Source organism: Spodoptera frugiperda, chromosome 18 (assembly GCF_023101765.2).
Source record: "Spodoptera frugiperda isolate SF20-4 chromosome 18, AGI-APGP_CSIRO_Sfru_2.0, whole genome shotgun sequence".
Taxonomy (NCBI): Eukaryota; Metazoa; Arthropoda; class Insecta; order Lepidoptera; family Noctuidae; genus Spodoptera; species Spodoptera frugiperda.
In genome coordinates this window covers 3,697,875-3,719,969 of record NC_064229.1, presented here as the reverse complement: position 1 = coordinate 3,719,969, position 22,095 = coordinate 3,697,875, and the positions used below count along the sequence as shown (strand labels likewise).

Below are 22,095 nucleotides of genomic sequence, written 5' to 3'. Positions count from 1 at the left end.
AGCTCGATAGGTAGTCGGCAACTCGTTACTAACTACAAAAATAAGGCAAAAATCTTAAAGATATTATTTATTGCAAAAAAATTATAATAGGTACCTAGGTACATAATTATCAAAATATTGCTTTGGCTCCTCGCAAGCGTTCCAAAAAACTTAGATCCAAGGAACGTGGATGCGTGGAAATACTTATTCTTAAATGAACTTAAATTATTAATATCTTCTTAAACAATACCTCTCCAGTTACATCTCTACACCTCTAAATATGTAACATAACTATCTACCTAAGTAATAAGTAAACACAAATAAGTACTTATTTCACTTAAGAGAAAAGAAACCTTCATTAAACCTAACAAATAATATCATGATGTATTTGAACCCACGGAGGGTAAGCAAGATGGCATCTTTCACTCGTTTAGTCCCTTGTAATAAGGAATAGAACTTGTTACCATATTCTGTGCACGCCTCCAGATACTCCGTAACTACCTACTTACTGTTACTGAGAATTTTCAAAAACCGAAAAATGGCAAACAAAAAAACCCGAAAAACAGCTAATATTTTTTTCTGACCCATTCGACCAAAGAAGAATATATTACCGACCTCGCAAATAAAGCACTTCTACATACTTAAGATAACATAACGTTTGAAACATAATTAATTATTCCGACAGGCAAAATAAATATGACTTTTTAAATTGGATCTTCAACAAAGACATTAGATTTTACGTAACTATACATCCGTCTCACGGAAGACAATCTCCTTGGCTTTCTGCCTATACTTTTCATAATTAGAACTTTTGTTAAACATAAATCAATCTCCTCCAGTTCGTCACACTTTTCTGGAATATAGTTGCCATCTATTATCACTCGGATGAGTCCGGCCTCTCTACGACCCTTAGCCACATTTTCTTGGTAAGCTAAGGCTTCCTTGATTCTCTTAACTGATGGAAGTTCTAGATTATTATAAGCCATATTTAGGTAACACAGTGTTAAATTCCCCATAGAGTAGGCTACATTGTCGCCTTTGTAAACCAAATTCTCAGGCGCGAAAGGATCTTCAAAATCCCCTACTAACCCTCTAGCCATGGCTTCAGCTGTATCTGCTACACTTTGGTGTACTAATGTCTTTCTACGTCTTCTTTCTGTGAATTTCATTGTGTGCTTCAGATGCTTCCTCCCAGATGAGCTGCTGTCTATATCTTCTGTTGGCGTTGACGATTTACCGTACTTTAATTCCGTAAGGCATCTTGCGTACACACACATTTTATTCTGTAGATATCTAATTTTTCTGCGTCTCATTGTCAAAACCTCTTCTGGTTCTAAAGGAAACTCCATCAAGGATTCTATTATCGGTCGGAAGCCCTCGTCGGTGATCTTATTTCCAGACAAATTGAGATATAATAAACATCGATTTTTTCTAAGCACATGCCCTATAAACTTGGCTCCTTCATCTGTTATATCATTAGATCCCAATTCCAAAAGTTGTAGAGAATTCGCAGCTGGTGCATTGAAATCAATGTTTGTGAAAATTTTCTTACAAACTGCATCATTGATGCAGCATCTATTAAGTGACAAATATCTCAATTGGGAAAACTGTTCGAGAAGAATATAGTAATTGCCTTCTTTTACGTACGAATCATCAAAGCAAACTTCAGTTATGTTTGAAATAGGAAGTAGTTTGTTAATCTCGTAAATAAGTATATCAGTCAATCTACTTCTGCGGAATGTGAACCGGGTCATCATAGCATGGTAAGGCAGGGATAGGCTAATGGCGTGGATAACTTTCCTAGACACGTTAACTTGGCATTCGAGAAAGGCTATTTCTATAAGTCGCTTTTTGATATCATAATAAGTTGTTATTGGGACCACTTCTTCACCGTAAACGAGTAAGTTATTTTTTGGCTCATTGTTTACTATAGAGGTAGGAGATGAAATATCTTCAGATACAATAGATTTCGGTTTCGACCCCTGGCCAAAGAGTACCTTACTCTTTGTCTTTGTAAGTGATTTTCGGACGGGCGCTTCTGTAAACAAGATCAAAAATGTTTAATAATAAATTTAAGCACCTATACGCTTTTTATGGTACTAGCTTAACTACACCTATACGATTTCGCCCGCTGCTGGGCTCCTATAGATCGGATGTGGATGCGAAAGTTTACGACCAAATACGCACTGTGCGCTTCTTGAGCGGTGGTGCGAGCGGCTAGAACAGCCGAAGATCTCACGCAGTTCGGTGAGTACCTGATCATGATTGGGCGAGAGTATACGGAAAATTGCCACCACTGTGTGGTGACCTGGCACACGCTCTCCTCCCAAAAGGAAGTTGGTGAGGGGGATCACGAAAGGTGACTGCTGAGCGGGATCGCGAAAAGGTCGATCCTGCTCGTAGAAGGCATCGAGGAGACGACCGCCTTGATTAAAGCCACGGGTGTGTATATATATAGTAGGGACTCTAAGGCCTAGGATTCAGTGGTCTCAGGGAAGACAGTGACAGCGATCACGTGTCGCCGTGCACAGCGAGGCTCAAAGGACACTCACGGCTGTCTAAGGATATGCCGAAACAGGCGGTGCACCGTGGTTGTTCCGTAACAAGTGTATTAGAGGACTTAGTGCTAAGGGTAGTCAGCGGGGTCACTTTAGTGAGGCAGAAATTCCACACTCCCAGTCGTTTTCCCAAAAAAATTAGGCGCCTTTTGAAGGTCATCAAAAAAGGGGGCGCAGAAGAGATCGCGCCCAGGGCACTAGTAGAGCTAAAACCGGCACTGGGAAGGTAGCTCAAAATAAATAAAATAAGTAAATAAATAGCATACCTTGCGTTTTTCGAGTGATCAGAATAGCTGTAGAAGCACACCATTGTTTACACACCCATGGAATAAATTTATCGAAATCCAAAGGAGAAAGTCCTGGTCCTGGTGCTTGATCAGTATAATCAACGCTTTCTAATATGTTAACAGATTTAATTTTACTAAGTACCGGCGGTGCTTGTGGTGATGGTGATCCAATATCAGCTTCAGCTCCAGCGCCAGCAACAGGAGGAGTGCGAGTCGCAAAAGTCTTGGTTTTAAGCATATTATTTGTTTTCTTAGCCAAATCATCAATATATGTTGTATAACCGATGAAACAAAAAAGTAGAAATTAGCTATGAACATTATAACATATATATATTTTCATTTTCAAATGTTATTCGAGTCCTTTCAAGTCATTACATAGATAAATAAATTACATAGATAATATAAAGATGGTGGCATTTAATCCTACTTGATAAGGCGCAAAAGCTCGTGGACGTTGTGGTATTTAATCCTACTTAACAAGGCGCAAAAGCTCTTCAAAATAATTATTTAGAATCACTTCTTCGAGTGCCGGACGGGAAGAGGGCCGTCCTTGAAGACGACAACTGCGGTTTCCGCAGGGAGTACTTCACGGAAAACGCTATCATGCACTCCGTCTGACACGCCACCGGCCCTGAGCTATATTAAAAACAAAATTCAACACATTTATAAGAGCACACGATAAAAATATAATCGACTAAAAGAATATTACTAAAACTATTGTATAATCTGTATTGTAGAGTCACATTCTGATACATCACTAGTTGTCATTCATGCATGGTTGTCTCTACGGATTGCTTGTAGATTGCATTCTTTTTTCCGCGATAAAAAGTTTTTCATCCCAATTTGCAGCTTTTGAGTTAAACAAGGTTGTTGAAGGCAATGGTTCTCGTGATAACATTGTTATAAGAGCAAAAGTGTAGTTCAAAAGTATCTTTAGTGATCAAATCGACTACGTTCTGTGTGAATTGCGTATCATGTAACTTTGTGGTTTATTTTGCGGGCTGAACTATCTATTTTCAACTCGAGATTCTTCCTTGCAGTGAGTATATTGGTTTTATTTCCTGTAATAAGTGTTAGTAAAGTTACTGTGAAACAATTTAGTAGTATTTTTGCAATAGATAAATGTCGAATGTCAAGGTTTCTTATTTAGTTCTGTACGTAGAAGTAAGTATAGATAGACTGGTTGGTTTGTTCCGCTTTGTCACCACAGGAGATTGTGTTGCGATATTTGTGTCTTTTGCATACACTTCTTAGAAACATAAATATTTTGCCTTAAACTTTTCCTGTCAAAATACCAAACACCCTGTGTCACTATTGTCTTTTTTTATTGAAGGTGACACAGACTAAATATAAGAAAAGTCTGTATTGCAAAATATCATCAAAATCTAATGTTTCTACTGATTGGTTATTGGCTAATTGGACTGCTAGCTATAACAATTAATTAATCTTCAACTATATATTTTTCATGGTCAAATACCTAAAATGTTGAATTTAAAATGTTTGATAAAGTATAATCTTGCCAACTTGTAATGTGTAACCTTGTTATAATTGGAAAACACTTTTGGTCCAACCAAATTCCAATTTAAATCCCGATATAACTAAGTTTTGTTTCACTATGTATTGATAACTGCTTACCCCATTGGGGTATAATAAATGACACATTATATTACATTGCTGTTATAAAATAATTGTAACATCAGAGCACATGTCAGGATGATGATGAGGAGATAGCTTATAAAGTATCACTATTACTGAAATTGGTAAGGAGGAAGGAAATATAAGTATATACCTACTATAAATATATTACAAACTCCAAAATATTAATTATGACATCAATGATATAAATAAAACTCAATGTAAAGTTATGAAAAAGTAACTTGGAAGAAAAACACAAAGCCATTAGCATTTTTTCTTTTTCTTTTTCTTTTCTTGATATTTTATTAATTGATCATGTATGTCGTATAAAAGGCAATTTAATTACCTTTAAAATGAGAGAACTTATAGTATAAGCAGTAAATTAAAAGTACCCTTAAGTGCCTTAACTGACGAGCATGTATAAAAAGACTGATGAAGTGAAAGAGGTATGTAAAATTGTAGACGCAATTGGCATTCCAATGTCTCTGCCTACCCCTATGGGAGACAGGCGTGAGGTTATGTATGTATGTAAAATGAGAGTACTTTTTTTGGTTTTTTATAATAAAAATAATGCTAGTGGCTCCATTTCTTTGCTTCCAAGTGTACATAATATTTACTTGTGATTAATTGTAACATTTTATTAATTCAATCCCTGCTCACCTACAATTTAATAGTTCTCATGACATAGTATTGCATCACACAACTATTGCATCGGTATTCAAATAACTAGAATTAAAAACAAATGCTAATTACACAGTTTCACTACCACATGTCATTGTTTGTGAATTCTCACACAGGTACCTATAATGTTCACACCATACTTGATTGTAGTGTGAAAGTCAGGTAAAAGCAGTTATTTTATATTGGTTTGTAATTGGTTACACTTTTATTAATGTATTTGTTTTATATTAGATTTCTTTTTATCTTGAAAGGCAATTGTAGTAGTGTAGTGTTGTTGACAATACTGCTAGTGACGAGAAGTTTTATTAGAATCTACACTAAAATATAGAATTTAAAAGTTTTTTTGTTTTAACACGCTTATCTCTAGATTTAATGGTCTGAGTTTAATAATTCTTTTAGTGTCGGATAGTCCATTAAGGAAGACTATAGGCTATAAAACATTGTATAATCAATAGAAGCCAAGCAGAATGGGTGAAACCATGCCTGAGTCGCTAGCTAACCACTCAAACGTTCACGTGCGACACCTGTCAACACCTTGTACGCCCACGCGCTCGATCTGTGTTGAACCGCGTCGAGCGCCCCATGCCGTTACCGATTCAAAGTGTATTTTCTAGCAAACTATTGCAGCTATAGCAAAGTAAAAATTACCAGTATAAAGCTGAATTATTAAGGAATCAAAATATATACTAATTAAAGTACAGAAATCAATCACAAATGCATAAAAAAAAGTTGAACTTAACAGAACGGGCTAAATATTTGTTTGTTTTTTTGAACAAGTTTTGACTAAACGTTATTTAATTATTTATTTTCGTTGTTTTATTTTGAAAGAATGAATCTTAAGGATTATTTTAATATACAACACTAATACAGTAGGATGATAAATAAATGAATACTTCAATTTTAAACGCAAACACTTCACAAAACTTGACACACAGTTTGTAAACAATTATTTTTTATATTCTTGCTGTCACCTGGCATACTGTTTTACCGACCAATAGATGCGTTATTTAATACAGATCCATCTAGTATAACATTCGTAAAGCTCTTTGAAGCTTGTCATAGATAAAAATTCGTTGGAAGTGAACAAGTCAAATGGGCTGCTATAGTCGCCCGGGCGTTTAACGCCAAAATTTTTGCGACTATAGTCGCCCGGGCGTTTGAGTGGCTAATATGTGTTACTTATTTTTATTGATCTGATTAAAATGACAAAAATTTTAAGTAAATCCGATGGTATATTGTTATTGGATATAAACATTGTACTTTAGTGATGTAACTATTTATTTTACTACTGGTATAAATGCAGTGGTTTACGAGGAATTAATATTTGTAACAAGGTCACAACAAAACAGCTGAATTTGTTTAGATAATGGCACAGAAATAGATTGTAGTCTATATGTAAGTTGCCTATTTTTTCAAATCTGTAGACAGAAGCTAGTATAGGATATGTGATGCATCGTCGTGTCTTCACGCCTTTTATCCCAGAAGGTAAAGGTAGAGGTGCACACCATGCACATTACAGCATGTAATTCCATTTTACAATGTACACCCCATTTTTCACTATTTGTGTTATAAGTCCGATGTAACAGGGATGAGTCTTTTGCGATATACTGGGCACAATTCCAGAATGTGCTATCACAGAAATTTCTGTTCTTTGCCCGACTTAAGACAGTTGTGGTGTTGCTTACTTTTCATGATAATATGTATAAATATAAATACTTATATAGAAATCGACACGTAACAAGCATCAAACCAGACTGAATGACTGACAGACATGTATTGTTTTGTTGACTTTCAAGTCTGTCTGGTAATGGTCTAATTAAAATTAATTGTTTGACTTTGAAAATAGTATCCTTTACCGGTTATTTGTGTTTATCTTTAAGTGAGTTTTGAAGAAGGTCAATGTTCAATTCATACAATTTGTAGGTAGTTACTTAGTTACTAGTACTTTTTTGAGGGGAGAAAATCATCCAATCACTTCTCCCGCCTTGAGGGGGCGAGAGGGAGTGACAGACTCTTACTAACTAAAATCCACCTCATTCCTACTTCTGCTAGTAGTCTGCAGCTCCGGATCAGGCATCAGCCCTACTGGGCTCCATCTGGGTTAAACATGCAAGCAGATATTAAGAACTTGTAGAATATAGTAGGTATGTATTCTGATAATTTTACTTGTTCGTAAACCAGTAACTACTGAGTTCAAACAAATCCCTGGATAATTTGATTTGATTAAAGGCGGTCAGTAATTTCAGTGTACAATTCCACTACATATATTTGGCATACAATCTATTACTTATAGGTTGAACCGCCTATTATCCTACTAAAATTAATTTGGTATGCAAAACATGTAAACAATAATAGACTTGCCCTTGACCAAACCAATAGAGACATTTGTTATGCCACTCCTATGTATACAGACCTACATAACTAATTATGTGTATAGTACAGTACCTGCCGATAGATATTGCCCATCGACTTTTATAAAGAGACAATTTTTACTTTAAGACTGCCATGCAACGTGTAACGGGTTCGATTCCCGCACGGAGCAATTTTTACTTTTTGTGTAATCCACAAATTGTTGTTTTGGGTTTGGGAGACAGGAGAAAATCAGGAAAAAATTGTGTAGGGCAATAAAAAATGTTCGATACAGAATTATTTTTTGTTCTATTCTTATATGTATTATATAATTGAATAATTGTGGTTAAACAGTTTTAGCGGCTCATTATCATAAGCATTATATGTATACGAGGCGAATTTGTGGCGTGTCACTTTCCCAAAGGTCGATGTGCAATATTTATCGTCAGGAACTGTATATAACTAATGTGTAAGGATGTGTGTACGACATTCACTTGTATGACGGGATGTGTAGTACTCTACTGAACAATGCCATGGGTAGGGTTGCCAATCATACTCTAAAATAGAGTATTGTCCTCTATATCATGTAAGCGTCCTCAATAATTTATAAAACTAATAGAATACGCTAAAATACTCTTTTTTCCACGATGTTTACTTAACTAGTGTCAGTCTGTAATAATATGCAAAAACCCATTATGTAATCAGAATAAAAAAGTCTATTAACTATTTACTGTTAGTAAGTTGGTATCGCTGATTCCTCAAATCATATTTCAATATTCCTTTAAAAACGATGAAAAATTATTATGTGATGAAAAGTTCAACAAGTCTAAAATAAATGATGCTTTGTAAATCTGTTCTCTTTACTTACCTTCTTTAAAATCAGATAATTATACTCTATTTCTTCTAAAAACAGCTGACGACCATGGAGCACGCATACTACATTCACAGTTAGAACTTAGAAATAAATATTGGATAGTATATATTTTTTTCGATTATGTACTTCTATGTTAGTTTAATAACGTTTCTAACTATGTATTAGTAACTGGCAATTTACCTATAGTTTATAGAATTTGTATTCTGTTATGTAAACATAATTTGGATTTTAATTGTCAGTTCGTCAGATTTGAAAGAGGAAGTATTAAGGATAAGGAACTCTTCTCTTTGTTATTAACAATTTCATACTCAAATTATTTGTTTACTTAACAAATGTTCAAGGTTTCGTCTTAATTAGTAGTCAAATAATAATTACACTTTTTACCCTACATCTAACTATAGGTAGACAGACTCATTAAAAGTAGTACTTAGTTATTTAATGTAAAAATTTTCAGTGACGACAAAATCAGGTTTTCCTCTAGAGGCCCTGGTATATGACTCACTGCCTATTACAGACTACTTTATCAAAACCTATATGTCTGTCTGTCCGTATTTGAGCAAGCATTCTAATATTATGCAGATTATTTAACCAGATTCACGATATATTAAAGAAGGAATGAAAAGTACCCTTAACCGACGCGACGAGCATGCATGAAAAGACTGATGACTGTTGATGAAGCGAAGGTGTGTAAGAACCGTAGCAATTGGCCTTCCACTATCTCTGTCTACCCCCATGGGAGACAAACGTGAGGTTAGGCTATGTATCTTTAGTCTAGATTTAGACAAATTTACAATCTACACCAGAACATAGCTAGCAGTACTGTACATAACACATTTTGTAATCAGTATGCATGGCACATAACATACACCTATGTATAGGGAAACAGCATGTATTTGTATGTCGGTAGTCTAGATTCAATGCCGATACAAACACTGTTGTATGTGTTGAATTAAACATATGTTGTTAACAGAACAATTAGTATTGTAGATCAGTGTGTCAGACTAATTAGTGCATTTATTATAAAATATACTTATTCGCGGTGAAAGTCCTTAATTTTTTCGTGAACCTACTTTCATCTTACTTTTCGATGTAGGTTGTATTTAAACAACTAAAATATTTTGCACATGTGTAACGGAAAATACTTAAAAAGAAATTGTATTTAAGTAAAAATAGAAAAATAGAAGCCGACTAGCGGGAGCATAGTCAAAGCTGCCGTTGGGTAGGGCTCCAGGGAAAGAAACCTCACGTTATGTCACATTATGTGCCGTTTCAAGAAGCACTGCCTTCTGTATCGCTCATCAGGCCCTTGGTCAATCCGCCTAACGCCAACCTCTTGAAACGGTTGTCGAGGCTGTTTGGTATTAATGATAGCAGACTCCACATTCCACATGTCGACAACCTCGCGAACCAAGTCAAAATATAATTAATATTAATTATTAACACAACTGGGGAGGCATTTTGTATTTGAGGTAGCTTAAAAAGGCTAATTACATATTTATTTAGTTATTAATGTGTTCAATTCTTTGATTATTATAAATTATATTTATTTCTGCAAGTTGGTTACAAAATAACACTTTTACACGTCAATATATTGTGTTATATATTGTATTATCTATCCAGAATTACTTAGTTTCGGTAGGTTCCTGTTCAACTTATTGGGCGGGAGGAAACGCCCGGGTGTCATCACTGTGAGGACCGCCCGGAGGACACGGTAGAACATACGGTGGCGGTGTGCCCTGCGTGGGCTGAGCACCGCCAAGTCCTCAGGGATGTGGTCGGCGACGGCGACCTCTCGCGCCCGGCACTGGTTCAGGCCATGGTGCGGAGCGAGAGGGACTGGGATGCCGTCTCCTCCTTCTGCGAAGCAGTCATGCTAGCTAAGGAGGAGGCGGGGCGCGTGAGAGAACAAACCTCCTCACGCCCCAGCCGTCGCGAAAGACACTCCGGGCGTAGGGGATCCCGAGACGATCTCCGGCCACCGTAAGTGCGGGCCTGCGGACGGCGAGCAAGGGTAGCTCACCGCCCGAACAGAACCAGACCCGTGCGTGCGGCGCGTCGCGTTCCGCGCGCGCCTCAAAGAGCCATCAGACCACCACAGATGGGGCCCAATAGGGCTGATGCCTGATCCGGAGCTGCGGACTACCTAGCGGGTTTACCGGGGCTCCGGCTCGAAAAGCAGGAGAAGGAACGGGGTGGTTTTTAGTCAGTAAGAGTCTGACACTCCCTCTCGCCTCGCCCAAGGCGAGAAAAGTCATTGGATGATTTTCCCCCTCAAAAAAAAAAAAAAAAAAAAAATCCAGAATTACTTACTACAGATAAAATTTGTTGCCTTTACACATTTCTGTCCAACATTGGTCCCCAACATCCAACACCAACATTCCTCCCAATCTTATCACAAACATTGGTTACAGATGCTCCACCCAAAATAAGCAACCATGAGTTGGCTCCGGACAACCAGCCTCTCGTTCGCTCGCCAGCTGTCGAGGTCCCTGGACCCTCGACACGACTACGAGCCCCAAGCCTGCTACGTATCATTTTGCAAGCACTGGCAACAAGCACACGATATTATACTTAAATCTCAAGTGAGTATGGTCCAAAATGTCTTAGCATGTTGAGTGTGTGTGATTGACATTGACTGTGACATCATCAATCTCGTGATTGGTAAATTATGACGTTGGGCAGTGGTCAAAATGCTCAAGGAAATATGTAGTTGTGTGTCAATAATGATTTTCGATTTTATATGAAAGCAATAGAGTTGAAAGTCTATTGGTGTCTGTACCTTAATAAATATTTGTTAATAAATTGTTTTACTTCTTAAATGAAGCATAGAGTACAATACACTTGTACAAACGCACTAATGATAAAACATTTTAACGCTGATACTAATTCCAATTTAGATTAGCTATTTTGCGAAATTCAATGACTGTATCTTTACTATAGAATTGTGACACATGTATTCGATACTAGACCTACTACCCAATTCAGGGGACGATGAGAGACGTATGAGTTTGTTTTACGTTTAAGGACATCGAAACGGGAGCTCGTTCGGTGCTCTGATTGGTTGGTTCATTCACGCCAACCAATCAAAGCGCTCTCGTTTTGATTCCGTTCAACGTAAATCAAACTTGTACTAAGAGTACAGCATTTGCAAGTAATCTCGGGCTTAGTTCTTGAGGTGGATAAAGTATTGGCTTTTCTGTTTTCTTTAGGGTAAATCAAAACTCATGTTCACTGCTTATAAAAAAATCGACAGCTAACTAGAAAACAAAAACATTTAGCACCAGTCACGATGATAATATAACTCTTACGTCCTTACCTCCACAGCCGACCCACCTCCACGACGATGTCCTGGGCGTAGTGAACCACCTGGAACAGCTCTCCACCCTGCTGGTACTGGAGGCCAAAGCCAGGGAGATCAACACCGCGACCAGTCCCGCCTCCTGCCTGGAGTACCTGCTCAGTGAAAACCTGCTGGACAAGCTGTATGAATGGGCTGTGTGTACTGGGAAGTAAGTAGAGTCATATTTGAAGGTTTTTATGGAAGAACTTTGATTAAGTTGTGAGGGTTCAGATCCTATTACTAAATCGGAGATTCCGAGGAAGGCTACGCGACACCACGCAGCGTAACACGACGCCGACGCTTCGTGTGCATTAGTTTTTAAGTAATTTTTATATAAAATATGTATTAGTATATAATTCAATTGTAATATCTATGTATAGTATTTTTCTATGGGCCTTTGATGCCTGAATCAAATAAATAAATTAAAAAAAAATTAAATCGGTCAAGAATATTAGGATTTCGAAAGTTCCAGTATTTGCCAAATTTCGACCACCAAGTGAAGAAAAGTAGGTAAAGAATAATACATGATGCAAATCGGAGAATTCGCTTTGTTTTGCAAATTGCCATTCTGTCACTATCAAGAGATAATGAGTGCGAATAAATTTTGTTTCATTCATTATCATTTTCTAGAGACAACGTCTGTTGGGTCGTTTATCGAAACTATGTTTTTCGAATTCCTAATATTTCTAACATCTTCAGGATATGATAGGCATGATATTATTTCCCTGCAATAGAGTTCAATTCTAGGGTTAAAGAGTTTTCTATTTGACGTTTAGACTGATATTTTTTTTCTAAAAACACAAGTTTTTCTTTTTCTTCAAATAATTCTAAAACGAACATATCTTAATTTTATAGTTATTACTTTCATTTTTAATGTTTTACATACATTCAAATTTCGACATACCTACTCTATTTATTACAAGAAACCTTACAGAGTCTTTATATAAACAAGATAATGCATATAACGAAACAGGTGCGTAAGCGCACGTACAAGCGATAAGCCAAGTTAGCTTTTGATTGTTGAAGTATATGTACTTATAATAATATATTGAACACAAGAAAAGGTAAACCGTCTGCTCGTTTGCCCCCTATTCCATAAAAAAAAGAATTGAAACCGTACCATGAGAGCGGACTGTACATTACACACCTATACAGAGTGTCCTCAATAAAAAATGTTACAACATGTCTTAATACAAAACAAACACTACTTAATTATAATTATAGTTATAATTATATAATTTTTTATAATGAACGTTAGCTTACCTAATTAAGATTACGTTCGGGCATAGGTCATATGAGTTTATGTCAACACTATTATTTCCTGCGCGACTGTGTGACTCACACTAACATAGAGTAAACAATGCGACGTAGAGTATTATTAATAGGATATATAAATATTATTGTTGTTATTACTCATTCATGTGCTATTAGAGTTCCTAGGTAACCTCAATATGATGATTTTCAGTTTTACTGGTCTTGTTTTAAACTAGGTTATTGCATATTTTCTCAAACGCATTGTTTTTCTTTTATATTGATGTTTTCTTGCTTCACCCAATCTTTGTGTCTTTTTTAAAATAAGTCTTTTCCGGTAAACGAGCAGTGGGATCGACTAATGGCTGAGCAATCGTCACCGCCCATGGACACCCAAAACAGCAGAGGCGTTACGAGTGCATTGCTCGGCCTTTTGACGGATTGTATTTTACAGGGTTGTTGGGGAAATCGGGGATAATAATTGGCTTATGGTATAAAGTCATGTTATCTGCGTTCCTGATTAAAAAAATATTGCTCGACTCGAGAACATATCTTTATTCACTGATATAATTGTACTAACTGCACCTTAACTATATGACACTAAAGTTCATTTTCAAAAATCATATAATTAGCAGTCTTTTCCCAGACAATTTGACCCTTAATAGGTTATCAAACTTTTAGTCTATCTTTTAGTTGTCCTACCCACGCTACGCTTTCCGGTACATACAACAGATAAAATAAAAATATTAAGTCGCTATTTTCATTTTATAAAGTCTGCTGATAAAAATTGTTTTCGAACATAATCGAGTAGAATTGAACTAAAACTTGATTAAAATACAGAAGCTTGAACTAGTTTTCATAATCAGATTAGAGAAATTTTAATAGATGTGCCAAATATTAGCTTTTCATATCAAATGATAATTATTGTTACTTTTTTCTTTACATTCCTTCTGTATCTGCTACTTTTAATATACTTATCTGTAGATACCTTTGTAATCACTAATATCGACTTGTATCGACATAATTGACGCAAGGAGAAAGCAGAAGCAATGCAACAAACAACATTGCAAGAACAAACGATTGAAATTAAGATTCGTGACGGTATACTAGAATATTTACCATCACCCCTTAGTCTTCTTGACTGGGTTTTTTATGGTATTAGCCAGTAAACAAGCAGACGGATCACCTGTTGGTAAGCAATCGCCGCCGCCTATGGACACCCGAAACACCAGAGGCGTTACAAGTGCCTTTCTGGACTTTTGGAAGTTAAAAATTTAAGGGATGTTGGAAAATCGGAGATTGAGAAAGTTGGGCCTCCGGTAACCCCACTCACATCACGTAAGAGTTGTTTCACGTCGGTTTTCTGTGAGGCCGTGGTATGACTCCTGTCGAGCCAATCCATTCGTGCCGAAACATTGCTCTCCCAAACTTAAAACTGCTGATCGAAGTTCCCTTGTTTAGCAACCATAGCGCCCTCTAGTTCAATAAAACAATCGTAAATTCAGATACAAAAGGACAATAATTGAATTAATAAAAAAAAAACAATTAGATCAAAGACCGTCAGTCTGATTGCTAAATCATATCGCTCGTTATCAATAATATAGGGACTTTAATCTATTATCAATTTATCAATAATATGAACTACTCGTATCTGCTGACGTGCACAGCCCTGCACAAAGAGTTTCGCAATCATTTCGTACTTGACAATAAGATTAGTTTTAAGCTTTTGTAATGAGTTGAGCGAATTTTCGAGTAGCTCTGTGATTTATGCTGAAAATTGTGAATGCCATTATTATTAGCAGGGATTTATTTACTGCTTTTTTTGATAAACTGACTGACTGTCGAACAATCGACTCTTTTGACTATTCTAAAACGTTTATTTGGACTATGATGAGAACTTGATGTTTGGAGAGTGGTAATTAGGCACTACAGTTTGTTCCAATTAAACCACAATTAAGACACTTCAGAAAAGTTATAATTTTCAGTAAGCTACGTTTAAATAAACTGACATCAACCTTCCTTTTTTTAAGTCGGAAGTAAAACCAGCTACTAAGTGTAACAAACACTTTTCTGAAAACCGCATCAAAATCGGATCGGCCAATCGTGAGATATCGCGCACAAATATACAGATCAATCAAACAGAGAACCTCCTTCTTTTTTAAATAGGTTAAAAATCAATTTTATCTGACAGTTCTGTCTGTCATCTCATTTCAAAATGTATAGAGAAGAACGAGCAAGAAACCTTTGGGTTCCACTACTACTACTACTACTACTACTTACTACTACTATTACGCACCTCACGTAATAGGCTATTAAACAATTCACACAATAATAACACATAACATCATTGTTACAGATACGAAAATGCCGTGCGTTTGGAGGAACTCAAGTTATTTGGACATCTTATCAGCCATTATAGTACCCAGGTAAATGTTGTTAGCACTTCTATAGGTATGCATTATCATGTATATTGTATGTGGTTGATAAATCTCGAGTATGCTGTGTTATTAATGGGCCCTTATTTTTTATAGGGATTTTTGTTATTAACAAAAAAAAATCTTTTTATAATAACTAATAGTGAGACGTTCTAAATTAACTAAAAATCTCGGCTTACGCACGCGGTGACGTGGCGCAGCTTACTCAGCCTAGAGGAGCCTATACCTAGTAGACCGCGCGACGTCGCCGCGTCTGCTCACGCTGCTCATGATGAAGAGTTCCTCTGTGACTCGAAACTAGTAGAGCTTTTCTCCATTAATTTACGTGTGTAAACCGTATTTTTAGCTAAAAAAAAAATTATTAACAAAACCTTCATTTTACATTTTTATATGACCTACAGGGTCATATAAAAATGTAACATGTAACCCACACTAGAATTCCCTGTATAAGGGGACGTCCATTAATCACGTGAGACTCAATTAGGGGAGGGGGGGGGGTCGATAAAAATCACGAAACTTCATGAGGGGGACGGGGGATTTATTAAAATATAACGTGTATTAATTTTTTCACCTAACCCGGTTTATTAAACCTTAAAACGGGGTGTATAGGATTTGTCACTTCCCCATAAAAGAGTATAATAAATTATAATTACGTATTTCTAAACTTAAACCAATTTAGATTATATTTTTAGATACTTGTATTACCTACAAAGTCTTAACCCATTCATACTTATTTTCTGTATTAAAAAAATACACGTGATGTTGGTTGGGGGTGGGGGGTTAATCTAAAATCTCACCACATATCACCAACGGGGAGGGGGGGCCAAAAAATCGTTGAAAAAACCTCACGTGATTAATGGACGACCCCTAAGTAAGACCCAGTCTGTTTTATGTCATTTAAGTTGTGTATGTGTCCACTGTATATTAATTTATGTCATTTTGATCATTCCTTTGTGGATGTATAGATCCCACCCAAAACATAAATTGAAAGGCTGCCAAGTTCGATAATATTGTGCTTCGCCTTAAAAGAAGTGCGATCTAAATAAGTACCAAGTTCCATGACCTCAGTTAAAAGATGTCATCAGGATGTTAACAAACTTGGCATCACACACTTTGTTATAAACCTAAAACGCATGAGTCAAGTATATAATTTTCTATTAAAACTTGCCAAGTTAATCATTTTTATACTGAGGTCTGTGTATGGAACTATGGTCTTATTTAGATCTCATTCTTATGAAGCATTCCAATATTATCGAACTTGGCAGTTTCACATTTATGTTTTGGGTGGGATTTCATTTATTTTTGTAAGGTTTATTTTCTAGCACTTTACTTGTGACAAATAAAACCTTCGTAACGCAATTTGGTCGGTACGACCATTGGAAGATATAGATATTTTTTTTGTTTTACCTTAAAGGTATGAATTTACACCTTCAGCTATTTTTAAAACCGTGACTCACACTTGGCCATTTTCAGATTTTTTCCTTTACCTTGACCTAAAGACCTACCTCCAGCCAAATTTCAAGTCAATACGACCATTGGAAGTGGTCTAGGTTTTTGATGAGATGTAGTAATGTTTAAGTATGAGTGTTTAATAGCGATTTTCTGACGTCAATATCTCAAGACCTAAATAGGTACATTAATGAAATTTTGTATTTTAGATAAGTAAGTGAATCTCGACAGATACTAAAATTTCATATGCGTAGATAAAATAGAATGAGTTATAGGTGGGTCGAACTTGGCCCGAAATGGTTCGAATATGACCCACGGCCGGTGTGTCGGTTTTTTTGCTCAACTTGGCGGACACACTGCCGTGTGTCTAGATATTGTATACCAATATTTACAGTTTAAATGCCATTCAAAGACAAATCATATTGGTAATTATGTTTTGCTCAGGCTTCAAAATATGTTGACTTCGGGTCTGGGTTTAATCATGTCGTATTGTAATAGAATCTTATTTATTTTACAGGTGATTGCTGCAGAGCCCTTTCTACGACCACTGCTGAAGTTGTTAAGCGGATTCCGAAATGAATTACCTCCACCTAATCTTGAAAGTGAGTAATTCAAGTTCAAAAACTGACTCGTTGGTCGGCTGTCGAACGAAGACTTGGGGCAGTCGGGACCCATTCTACAATAAAGACTTTGTGGGGTAGGCAGAGGGCACATTACGGTCTGGCTTTCAATGTATGGGTCACGACTGCTGTTAAAATTGTTGACGCTGACTTTCTTGTATTATTAGGGTTACATTCTTCTTAATATTAAAAGAAATGCAGTTGATATGGATTTTATGGAGTTTGTCATAAATTACTATTGTAGGTAGTATGAGTATATCCGTAGTAATGTCTTAATAATTTTCAGAAAAGTCGTGTTAGTACATGTCAAATCTGTCCTATTTTACGAATTCCAAAGGCGAACTCATCTTGGTCGAAGATGAGTAATATTTTTATCTTAAGAATGAATGTCGATATCTAGCATCGTGTGATCAGATAAACATGTGCAATGCTTGTTGATAAAAATCAAATAAGATGCTGTTTATCTTTATTTGTGTTTACCTCAAAGGATGGTGACTTAGCTATTGTGATTCCCCGTTTTTTATTTTATTTTAGAAGCAGAATTATATGAAATATTGACGTTTCGTTATGCATAATGTTTAAGTATGGATCTTTTATAAAATTCTAAACAATAGTTAACAAAAGAAGAGAATGACTCTTACGCCCGAATACTCAAACGCTACTCAATTTTAAGTTGTACTTATCTCGTATTATATACTTATATCGTGCTATCTCTGTCATTTTTTGAAGAATTGATAGTGACAGGGCCACATTTGAGAGCGTCTTAAAATTGAGTAGCGTTTGAGTATTCGGGCATTGAACTCAAAAGAAGAACACACGTCGACAATGAGTTCAAGCAAGGTTAGATCCTTGGGGGCTGGGCAATTGGGCAACTGGCTGCCACGCAACGTGTAGCGGGTTCAATTCCCGCACAGAGCAACTTTTAATTATGTGATCCACAAATTGTTGTTTCGGGTCTGGGTTACATGTGTATGTAAAGAAATCCTAGTGTGGGGCAATGTTTAAAATAATAACTTAATGTATGATTCAATCGAACACACGCTCACCTTTCCTTATATAAATGGGACTCACAACATCACACTATAACATGAAGCCAAGAACATAATTGCTAAGTAAATAATAGAAATATAGTCCTGCCTATCCCTTTTCTTAATAATAACCTCACAATGATGTGTGTTTCCAGGCCAGCTAGTGACGGTACTGAACCAGCTCTGCGTGGCGTTGATGCAGAACATCAAGTTCTTGGATTTGTTCTTCCTCACCACGCACACGCAGAAAGGATCGCAAGCTGAGTAAGTTCAATATAAATGTTTTATTGTTATTATTTTTTCTGTATAATTATAATAATGTAATTATACTAGCGACTTGCATAGAAGAAGTAACAGGGTTTTTTTGAGAGGGTAAAATTCAATGACTTTTTCCATCTTGGGCGAGGCGAGAAGGATTGTCAGATTCTTACTGACTAAAACCACCCCGTTCCTACTCCTGCTTTTCGAACCGGAGCCCTGGTAAGCCAGGTAACCCACTAGGCAGTCCGGAGCTCCGGGTTAGGATAGAAAATCCTGACGTACTGCCGTCGTACGACCGTGCGTACTATCCGATTTGGGAATTATATATTAACCACTTTTTTTTTTACTGTTAAATAGAGTCCATCATTCAGTCACATCGGTGACTTGAAACTAGTCTAGCTTTTCTCGTATAGTCTACAACTAAACCATATACTTTAATTACCTTTTTCTTCTTCTCAGGTTCATAATAGTCCGCCTCCTCCTCTCATCAGTCCATCGCGAGGGCAGCACTGGGTCGGCGGCGCGGGACGCACTACTGCTGTGTGCCAAGATGTCGGCCCGGTGTCCACAGCTAGCCGAGTTCATGTTGGCTGGGAATACTTGTCCTGTACTCGCTACCGGTGAGTTTTGTGTGAAATTGAGTCTTATAGTGATGTTTGTATGGTTGGGTTTTAAATACAAGTGGTTTAATGTGTTTGATGTGGTATCTACACACGAAATTGAGTCTTATTGTGATGTCTATATGGTTGAGTTTTAAATAAAAGTGGTTTAATGAGTTGGATGTGGTGCCTACACACGAAATTGAGTCTTATTGTGTTGGTTTTATAGTTGAGTTTTGTTTATGAGTCCAATGATAAAATGACGTTGATATATCTATGAGATCTTGGTTTAGTTCCAATTCGATAGTGTTTGGAATTGTAATCAAGATATCGCAGTCTCAAATACTCTTGCTGTTTCATTATTTGGTCAACTATATATTTTTTATAAACTAAGACTAATGTCAATTTAATAAGTCTGACATGCAAAATCCAACCCAATACTCCTAGTAATAAAGTCCATTATCTGCCACAGGTCTCAGCGGTCTCTACTCGCTCCTGCCCCGTACCCTGAACGACCAGGTATACCGCCTGACCCCCGACGACGTGAACCACGTACACAAACTGACGCTGTTCATAGACTCGCTCGAGTTCTGTAACGCTGTCGCACAGGTATGCATTCAAATGTTGTACGGTATTTGTGTTTTAGTTGTACCCGGTGTAAAAATACCGCTCCCGAAAACGAATATCACAATTTTTAGTATGGTTCGATTTTGTTAATACATACATACAATACAGTTAATACATGTATGTAATTAACTGCCCAAGGCACTAATCTTTTAATGTAATAATAAATTATTACATAAACAAACGAATGTTTATTTCTTTACTTGTTGTTGTTTCCAAAGTAGCAATTTATGGTTAAATGAAATAAATTGCTTTGACTTTGGCTTTCATTAGAAGTCAGTCTGAATCGGTACATTGTTATTGTTAAAATACTCTTATATAATCTCATTAATACAAGTGAATTTAGTGAATATGTAAAGAAATATTCTAAATTATTTAAAAAAGTTTGCTCAATTGCAAAATCGTTATACTTGAGCTCTAAAATAAAAAACAGTGACAATGTAATTAAAGCGACCTGGAGTATTATTAACAGTGAAACAGGGAGGTCTAAAGAGAAGAGTAGTGAATTTAGTCTTATAATTGATAATAATATAATTAATTCGGATGCAGAAGTCGCAGCTGCATTTGAAAACTTCTTTTCGGACGTTCCTGTATCCACTACTAAGTCTTTGAACTCATCTCCCACAGTTGCAGAATCTTTACTAAAAGAAAATGTTGCAGCTTGCAATTTAGGCTTCTCTTTCGAACACATAGATTATACAGATATAGTCAAAACGTTCCATACCTTGAACAAGAAAAAGACTGCAGATCTGTGGGGTAATTCTGTGTACATTACTGGCTCTGTAATAGATATTGTAGCACCCGTATTAGCTCTAATCTTTAATAACTGTGTCGATCGTGGTGTGTTTCCTGATCTCATGAAGAATAGTAAAATAACTCCGTTATTTAAATCGGGTAGTACTTCTGACCCCACTAACTTTAGACCTATTTCAGTACTACCTACATTCAGTAAAATTTTTGAAAAAATTATTCTACATCAGTTGCAAAGATTCTTTAATAGAAATAAATTATTACATGGAAACCAGTTTGGTTTTACAAGGGGTCGTTCAACAACTGATGCCGGTGTTGAACTTCTTAACCACATTTATGATGCATGGGAGGACTCGGCCGACGCATTGGGTATTTTTGTGACTTATCCAAGGCGTTCGATTGTGTCCCTCATGAAACACTGATCAGGAAGCTATCCCATTATGGAATACGGGGCAGCTCTCTGGATCTTCTTATTTCATACTTGAGTGATAGGATTCAGAGAGTCGACATTAACGGAAAAGTTTCCTCCGGGTCTATTGTTAAGATGGGTGTTCCGCAGGGGTCAATTCTCGGCCCGTTTCTCTTTCTTATTTATATTAATGATTTACCTTACCTTGTGAAGGATAACCATGGGATAGTACTGTTTGCTGATGATACATCTTTATTGTTTAAACTCAAACGTGGACAATTAGTCAGTGATCATGTAAATAGTGCTCTCTCAAAAATAGTACGCTGGTTTAGTGCCAATAATTTACTTAATGAATCAAAAACTAAATGCATTAAATTCACAACACCAAATGTTAGACATGTGAAAACCAGCGTGCTAATCAAGGGCGAGGAGTTGGACCCTGTAGATTCAACTGTCTTTTTAGGTATAACTCTGGACGCTAAGCTACAGTGGGCTCCACACGTAGATAAGTTGTCGAAAAGGCTCAGCTCTGCAGCATATGCCGTTAAAAAAATTAGAAATTTGACCGATGTAAATACAGCGCGATTAGTATACTTTAGTTATTTTCATAGTATCATGTCATATGGTATCCTCCTGTGGGGAAATGCTGCTGACATTCAGTCTGTCTTTGTGCTGCAGAAAAGAGCCATTCGATCAATTTATAATCTTAGTCCGAGGCACTCTCTTAGGGAACTATTTAAAGAAATTAATATATTGACTGTTCCTTCTCAATACATTTATGAAAATGTAGTGTATGCTCACAAAAACATTAATTTATTTAAAAAGTATTGTGATATACATAATATAAACACTAGAAGTAAAAACAAATATATTGTTCCCACTACTAGACTTAAGAAAATAAGTGGTTCATTCAGATGTCAATGCATACGCTTTTACAATAAAATTCCCAGCGATATTCAAAGTTTG

At 36.5% G+C, this 22,095-nt stretch overlaps 2 protein-coding genes across 3 annotated transcripts in view; one reads left to right on the top strand and one right to left on the bottom strand.

Annotated features, from left to right (window-relative positions):
• Window positions 1-52: 52 nt before the first annotated feature.
• Window positions 53-3,207, bottom strand: LOC118277834 (uncharacterized). The gene is made up of 2 exons (XM_035596792.2): window positions 2,804-3,207; window positions 53-2,017 (listed from the first exon to the last, which is right to left on the bottom strand). The coding sequence occupies exons 1-2, from the start codon at window positions 3,060-3,062 to the stop codon at window positions 684-686; spliced, it is 1,593 nt and encodes a 530-aa protein (XP_035452685.2). The 5' UTR covers window positions 3,063-3,207; the 3' UTR covers window positions 53-683.
• Window positions 3,208-3,582: 375 nt separating this feature from the next.
• LOC118277833 (FHIP family protein GI14169) overlaps window positions 3,583-22,095 on the top strand; it is a 30,321-nt gene continuing 11,808 nt past the window's right edge. For both annotated transcript variants that reach the window (XM_050700339.1, XM_050700338.1), the window contains exons 1-8: window positions 3,583-3,863; window positions 10,775-10,945; window positions 11,688-11,872; window positions 15,311-15,380; window positions 17,356-17,440; window positions 18,642-18,750; window positions 19,207-19,367; window positions 19,819-19,955. In XM_050700339.1, coding sequence (XP_050556296.1) covers window positions 10,799-10,945; window positions 11,688-11,872; window positions 15,311-15,380; window positions 17,356-17,440; window positions 18,642-18,750; window positions 19,207-19,367; window positions 19,819-19,955 — 894 coding nt within the window. In that variant the 5' untranslated portion in view covers window positions 3,583-3,863; window positions 10,775-10,798. The remainder of the gene's footprint in view (window positions 3,864-10,774; window positions 10,946-11,687; window positions 11,873-15,310; window positions 15,381-17,355; window positions 17,441-18,641; window positions 18,751-19,206; window positions 19,368-19,818; window positions 19,956-22,095) is intronic.